Source organism: Papaver somniferum, chromosome 6 (assembly GCF_003573695.1).
Source record: "Papaver somniferum cultivar HN1 chromosome 6, ASM357369v1, whole genome shotgun sequence".
NCBI classification, from domain to species: Eukaryota; Viridiplantae; Streptophyta; class Magnoliopsida; order Ranunculales; family Papaveraceae; genus Papaver; species Papaver somniferum.
In genome coordinates this window covers 82,037,696-82,045,974 of record NC_039363.1, presented here as the reverse complement: position 1 = coordinate 82,045,974, position 8,279 = coordinate 82,037,696, and the positions used below count along the sequence as shown (strand labels likewise).

The following is an 8,279-nucleotide window of genomic DNA, read 5'->3' as shown; positions in this document are numbered from 1 at the left end:
AATTGTGAAAGACCCACTGCAACCAAACTATATACGATACAGTGCTTCTGTGGTTGATTAACGACAATTTCTGCAATTGTCTCTTGCAGGCATTTGTTCTTGGTTGAGCAGCAGGAGGAAGAATTTTTGTAACCTCTCTTTCCCAACTTATGTTTTATACCCAACAGGACCAAAAAATCATCCGTAATAACTCAAAGTAATCTTCTTTCCTTTTCCAGAGAGTTAGGAGAATAATTTCTTATCTTTTTCTATTTCACGCCTCTGCTTGTGGTTTGCAACTCCAGTACCTCCAAACTTGTTATCAACATATTCTGGACAGAGTCAAACGTGTTGTTAGTTCATGAAACTCCCAAAAATAACTCGGGTGACTCGTGGAAGAATAATAGAAACCCGAGACCCCTGTTTCTTCTCACACGTATTCTTTCTTGTTTATAACTCTCCCGAAATCTTCTAACCAACGAAGAATATAATCCAACAACAATATCTGGTCCAAATCAATACGTATCTTCCAAAAATAGCACCAACAGAATCTTGAAAATATCTCCACCTATGTTTTCTTCAAACCGAGAATTCATCCCTATTTGATAGAATCTGGGTGACTTACCATCCCTGTTTTCCCTTAAAGGCCAATCAAAAAAAAAATCCAGCGATTGAATCTCGTCGCAACTCTTCCAAAATCCGAACCCTAATCTGGCCTTTGAAGAACACATTTTCCCGCCAAAACACAAAAATCCGTTTTCATGAAATCCTGAATATCTAGCCAATTCTGGTCGAAAAGAAACCATTACCAGCTCTGTTAAGGTCCTAGGAACAAACCCATTTAGTTTTAAAGCTTTAGTCTCATTCTAACACCTTCAATTTCCAAACCCTAAATCTGCAGTCATTAAAACCAGTCCCCCCCCCAAAAAAATAATAATAAATAAACAAGGATGAAACTGGGTTTCATCCTACACTAAATTGGGTTGAATTTGGTTTCACCCATTTTAAACTACCATGCAATTGGTTTTCATCCTATACTAAATTGGGTTGAATTTGGTTTCACCCATTTTAAACTAGGATGAAAACGGTTTCATCTTATACTAAACTGCTGAAGAAGTCAGATTTTATAACCGATATATTTCAATATGTATAACAAAGTTGATTCCTTGAATTGAAAAAACGTATCATCCAAATTATTTATATGCTTTTTTTTTTTAACTCTTGGTTGTAATCACAGGCATTAGCTGATCCATATTTTCATGATTTGGCAAATATGGATCGTGAACCATCAACGCAACCCATCTCAAAATTTGAGTTTGAGTTTGAAAGGACGAAATTGTCGAAGGAAGATGTACGAGAATTAATTTACCGAGAGGTATCTGAACAGCTTGATCTCAATTATTTTACATCTTTCATTTAATAGATGCTTTGTAATATAACTATTTTCTTAAAATCAACAGATATTGGAGTATCATCCCCAAATGCTTCAGGAATACCTGAATGGTGCAGATCAAACTAGCTTCATTTGGAGGAGCATTATGGTAAAAGCGGTGAGAGAAGCACTCCTCCACTTCAGAGACAACATGCGTCTTTACCTAGGTAATTGTTTATACTGAACATGTGTTGATAGTTGACACAGTACATTGCCTCTTCATTTTATTGAATGAAAAAGATCTACATCATCCTAAAGGGCTCCCTTGGGCATTTTCCATGGGCTGCTTTTTTGAAGGTTTAGTCAAGTTGTGGACCCTGTGACCTATAAAACCTCATCAAACGATGGTTCATGGCAGTTAAAATATGAAGCATAAGTATACTTTGATGGGGTGAAAGGTATTGGTTAATGGAGAATAATGGCAATTTAAGTTTACTAAATTACTCTTAAATGGATAGGCTGCTCGATTGAAACCTGTGAGATCAATACCTTCAGCAGTTCTTGAAGGTGTTAAAGGCTTAGCCATTTTGACTGGAGTTGTTGATAGCACTTGGCCTGGCAGAGAAGGCAGTGAACTGCAGGTGGTCTTGTAACTGCTTACAGGGAAGCTGGAAGGATTTTGCAGTTACAAGGGTTGAATGTTGTACAAGCTCTGTTTTACGTACTCTGTATTTTGTTGTACAAGCTCTGTTTTGCTCTGTTTTTTACTCTGTTTTAGTGCTCTGTTTTTTTGCTCTGTTTGAGTACTCTGTTTTGCTTGCAATTAACTCGTAAAACAGAGCAAAACAGAGCAAACTAATTCTATTTTTTGTTGTTGTTGTTGTACTCTGTTTTTTATAGATTTCTTTGTTCTTCTCCATCCCAGTAAACATTTGTAGAAGATAGGGACATAATTCTCTCTTCAGGTTAATAAATAAAAAATATTCTGAGTCAAATATCCATTTTGGCTAAATGAACAGTATTTTTCTCATTTTTGACTATATAAACAATATCTAAACCTAAGAATCTATTTCACCCATAAATTTTCTGTTTTGATCTTTTTGACCAATTTTGTGTTTTTGTATCACAGGTCTGAATTTTTTTCCCAAGTATGTCTTTATTTTACTTCAGCTATGAAACTAAAAAAAGAAGAAAAGAATTTGACAAAGTTAGGAGCTTTATTACCTTGAGAATTATGTACATACATTAATTAAAAAAAAAAAAAAAGAACATGGAGTGAAAAAAATACCTTTAAGAAGCATCCTATATGACTTACAAGAAAATGAGGTCAATGAAAAAGTAAAATACTTCACAACACCACCTCACCAAACAAAGGCAACCTTTCCATACCTCCAAAATGTAAGAAACCAAAAACCCTAACACTAATTTGGAGTAAAAACATTTCAAGGGGTTAAATAAAAGAAATTGGACATTAATTTCAAGCTGCAATCTCTAACCTCGAACACTTGATGGAACCCATAGATATATCAATCTCAATCAAATTTTCCTCTTCATTCATCTCATTAATATCTGCAAATAGCTCCATAAGATCTTCTTGATTAAAGATTGATTCTTGAAATAATTCAGGTACATTGCTCTGGTACTTGCTAAATTTGGTTTCTCCTTTAGCACCAAATTTGAAAATCGGTTCGTCTATAACTCCAAAACTGAATTGTGGCTCTTCATTAAAACTTGGTTCCTCTTTTGCACCCATGTAGTGACCACCAGGTAGTTCGATTTCGATGAGGCTTTCGTCGTCTGAAATAGAATCATCGGAATACATCGCAGTCTGACCCACATAATGCCGGAACGACCAATCAACATCGGAATCGTCACTGCTCGATGAAAGATCGCCACTTTCCGTTTCCGACGATGTATCACAAGATTTACTTAATAAATAATCATGAATCTGACCTCCTCCAACTTGAGCTACTCTCTTATTTGGTTCCAAGTAAACCTCCTCGATTTCTAATACGTTTTCTTGTGTAGTGCTGCTTGTATTACTAGGTTTTTTCTTTGTGAAATTGAACAGAAGATGAGAAGATAAAATGAATGCAGAAAAAGAAAAGAGAATGGATAATATTGAAGATCTTGAAAAGCATGTAAAGGCTAGAGATAAAACAACTATTGCAACATAATAGAGTTGGCTATGTTTAAATAAACTCATAGAGAAGAAAGAACAAGTACAACTAGAAGATGAAGATGAGCACATTTGATTTTCAGCTGTTCCTCTCATATTAGTGATCATAAACATTTGATTCACCTACAGAGAGAGATGGGAGAGAATGGGATATGAAGCAAATGAAATTAATGAGTGGCAAGATCAAAGGGTTTATTTATCTAATACCACCTTTTTATTATCACAAGAAACAACAATAGAGAAATAAAAGTGCTCTACTTTCACTTTACTGTTGAACTTGAAATAAAATAAAAAGGAAAAAAGCAAGGGAAAAAAGAGAAGATGACAGAGTTTCAATGGGTATTTGATGAAGTTTCCTAAAAGAAGCGTTTCAATTCTAACGATAATAATCAAGAGAGAGAGAGAGAGATGTAACACAAGAAACTTGATGGGTTTTGATCAAGAACTGTAACTGCAGGTAAAATCAATGAGATTTTTGAAGATTACCTGAAGATCAGAAAAAACAAAACCCAAGTAAGAAGTAGAATATGATGAGAATTTAACTAAAGATTACATTTAGAATGAAGATGAAACAGACCCTTATATACATACCTGATTGCAAATCCAGTGGAGGAGTGATGCAAATAAGCAATAATGAGCTGTTTCCTAACAAGCAATCTGAAATGTTAAGTTCAGACTTCACATTTCCCTTGGCACCTAAAAAACAGGGGTTTTTGGTTTTTTAAATTTTTGTATCGATTTAAAAAGAGAAGATAAGAGAGGAAAACCCCTAAAAAACAGGGGGTTTCCTCTGTTACTGATTCTCTTGATAAAATAAAAACTCTGGTTTTCTTGTATCGATTTTCAGTCACAAAGCTTGGAAAACGGAATACGTTACTGAGATTATCACATGCTACAACTTCATTTCCTTCCAATTTCCATTAATAAACAAACCTTATTAAATCCTGATAAAAGGACCCCCGTAATACTATTAAAAGATTTAATTTTTCCTCTGCAACTTCGAGAAAACCATCATCTTAAACCATGAATCTATATATCACTCCACTGGTTTCCGAGCAAACCCTTTATCCACCTAATTTACTCTCCACTTCGACAAACAATATGCAGTTAATGTTGTCTTTGATTTTGTAACTGAAACTCCTCGAAAGACTTCCCTTTCTTTTCTTTTTTTTTTGCCCTTTAAAACCACATTTAACTACTTTGAATCAAATCATAAGATGAATCTGAATCCAAATGAGTATCGAAGCCGATCTTTCTTCAAATGTTCATCTGAACCCAACACTAACCATCACAATCTGTTCATTTTTCTAGTCAAAGTTGTTTATCTGACTTGCAGTGCAATCTGTACTTCTCCATTTCTCCTTGAATACTAATGGAAACCCATCACTCCCATTAACAAAGATGTTTAGATTGTCAGAACGCCCGTATCTAGAATCCAGCTCGCTAAGCAACAAAACAGTGAGGTATCACTAAAATCTCTCAATATGAAAATGAAAATCTCGCAGATTCATCTTCTTGCAAGGTACGATGATGATTAACCATTTAGACCGAGCCACGTAATATAGCGAGGCCTACATTTATTAATCTGAACCGTTGGATCATCCTGATTGGTAGGGACGATTACGGTCGCGTCATATTCAAGTCAAAACATTAACTTAGCAGAAGAAAACGGTCAAAAGTTACGTAAAAAGAGTACACAAGCCAGGCTTGAATATCGTGATATATAAATTGGATAATTTGAACGATAATTAGTCAAAATGTCATTACGATAAGTAGGGTTATTACCCTATAGAGGAGATATAATTAGTGTTATTAGTGGTCCATCACTCCATTGAGTCTAATTATCTTTTTGATTTCGGTTATTTGCTCCTCTAATGATGGCTTGCTTTAGCACTTTATCTTTTTGAGCAGAAATGGCTTCTTTGTACTCAATTAAAGAGCACCCATCCAAGAGTAGGGTGCTGGGTTAAATACATGGTTTGGAAAACAGATTTGAACATGAGACGGGCATTTCTATAACTGGTTCTAGTGTTTATTCCTATGCACGTGCCAAAAAAACTGTTTTGAGTGTTTGACATATCAGGTGTCATGGTAAACCAATTGTGTCATTATGGAAAAACCACTGAGCGATAGACTTTTTAGCGAGCGATATTCATGAAAACGCCAGCGATAATGATTTTACCGCCAACGTTAAGGAATGTATCGCCATCGTTATTGACTACAGCGCCAACGGCTAGTTCTTTATCGCTATAATTATGTAACTTTCAAACAAAACTTATCCCAATTTTTTTACATAAGAGTTTCTCTTTTTCTCAATCTATTCTCTATTTCTCAATCTAATTTATTTGTTCTATTTTCTCCAAATGGCACAATTAACCCAACTTGATTCGACAACATAACTTGATTTTTCCGGAATAGTGCTTGAAGGTGCCGTTAAGAAGATATGTGATAATTATAAAGAAATAGGTAAGAAGCAAAAAAGTCTTCAAGTTTTGGATATTAACCAAGTCAAAACCGCATCCAAGAAAAGGCAAAAAAAAGTTCAAGGCAAGTAAAATCAAGGCAAAACAAATTTCAAGCCAAAGAAGAAGATAAACAAAGGAGATTCCGTTCATGAGCGCATTGATTGGAAGTTTTGTGAAATGAAGAAGATAAACAAGATGAAGAACATTGTCCCAAATTTTTATTTTTAAAGTCTAGTTATTTTTATTTTTCAAATTATTATTGTCTAGTTTTATGTCTTGTAAAATGACTATTAATGATCAATTCGAATTTTGAATTCGAAAATTTGACGTGTATTGTTGAAAATTAAGCTTAATTTTATTCTTAATCCAATCTTAAATTTTAATCAGAAACACATTTAAACAAATATTAAAACTTATGACTTAGACTAAGTGGACAATTAAGAAATTAAAACATAAATATTAGACAATATTTGGACAAGTGTCTTAAAATCTCGAAACAACTTCCAAATTCGAAGTCTTTTTCGTAGATGCGACGATACTCCGCACGAGACCGTTGTTGAAGTTCCATCATGCTTTCACCAATCCTCATGTTTCGACCTTCTTGCTAAAGTAAAACAACATACCAGTACCTTCCTGATTGATTGTAGAGAAGCGCTGACTCAACTCTGTAACATCACGATTGTTGAGGTTCATTGTTTGTTCTTGAAATTTCCCAAAAATCATTTGCCAAAATGTTTGGGGATGTAATGCATCTCCGGATAAAGTCTCAGTAAAAGAAATATAATTCCTGCAAATACATTCATCTTCCGCAAATAGTGAATTTTGGTTTTCGCCTCTTAAATTGCCTTCTCCTAATTTCACTTTGCACATTGGCACGATTAACAACTCTTTGATTTTCGGCAGCATGTTCGTTTGCTACGAACTCAGCCATGTTCACATTATCAGCCATGCTCTATGAGGAATTGGAAGAGTGATGAAAAGAGTTGGAGATTGAGAAATTCTAGAGAGATTTAGAAATTCTGGTGTGCGTTGAAATGAGATTGAAATTAGGTATTTATAGAGGGGAAAAATGGTAGCCGTTGGATGAGGAACTACTGAGCGATGATCAGACCGACGAGTGACAGTTGACTAGCGCTGGCGCTTTAAAGACCAATGAGCGTAGTTATGACCATCGAGTGATGGACACTCTATCGCTCGCTGGAAACTCCATCGTGTATGCCTATATGTTATTTCTGACATATAGGCATACACGTTTGGAAGTTTGACATACCCATAGTGGGTGCATATATACCAAATATCAATTTTTTGGCATGTGCATAGGAATATGTCTAAAAGAAAAATGTCTATCTGTAACGTTGTTCGTGAAGAAATATGTTTGTTTCATGAAAAAAATATGTTACAGAGGAATAAATTTTAAAAATTATTTATAATTTTCGTGATAATGTTAACACAATGGGGAGAAATAAACTTCTTTTCTTTGTGCAAAAGGTTGAATTTCAATAAATCTAATAAGTTACATTTTTTTTATAATAAGAAAACTTTTATAAAGCTAAATCAAAGAAGGGCTTTACGAAGAGTTTCAAAGAAAGTAGTTTTTTTCACCTGTGACATGTTTAAAGTGGAAAAATCTAGAACTCAATAATCCCTACTACCCTTTGCAAGAGTATCAACTATTCTTATGAAGTTTGTTCTAAGAAAACATGAAACACAATTTCTAAAACAGTCATACAAGGCTTGACAATTAGGGATGTCAATGGGTTCGGGTCCTCCCGGGTACCGCTAGACCCGGACCCTACTTATAAAAGACGGGCCCGATTTATGAATTTGCAGACCCGGACCCGTTTAAAGACCCGGGTATCCGTCGGTTCCGGGTACCCGTTGGGTATTAAGAAAACTATGAAAAAAAATCATAAAAACTCAATTTATTTTTATTTTTAGCTTGAGTCTAAAATATTTTTGTAAAAGTTTATTATTATATCTTAATTAATGTACTAAATAAAAATTAAATGTAAGAAAAAATAAAAAATGAAAAAAAAATCAAATCCAAAACTAGAAAAATGCTTATAATTTTGCTAAAAAGATGAATAAAAGGATGAATAACCGGGCACCTGATACCCGCGGGTACCCGACGGATATTACCAGTTTGGACCCGTTAAGATTCGGGTCCAATCGGGTAATTACACTCATGTCCTAAGTTGTTAATGAATCCAACTTTAGGACCCAGAACCGGGCCCGAATCTAGCGGGTTCGGTTCCGGTTCCGGGTAATGGGTACCCATTGATAG

General features: G+C 34.8%; 1 protein-coding gene across 1 annotated transcript; it reads right to left on the bottom strand.

Annotated features, from left to right (window-relative positions):
* Positions 1–2,571: 2,571 nt before the first annotated feature.
* Positions 2,572–4,964, bottom strand: LOC113288168. The gene is made up of 2 exons (XM_026537125.1): positions 4,122–4,964; positions 2,572–4,016 (listed from the first exon to the last, which is right to left on the bottom strand). The coding sequence occupies exon 2, from the start codon at positions 3,642–3,644 to the stop codon at positions 2,829–2,831; it is 816 nt and encodes a 271-aa protein (XP_026392910.1). The 5' UTR covers positions 3,645–4,016; positions 4,122–4,964; the 3' UTR covers positions 2,572–2,828.
* Positions 4,965–8,279: the final 3,315 nt, after the last annotated feature.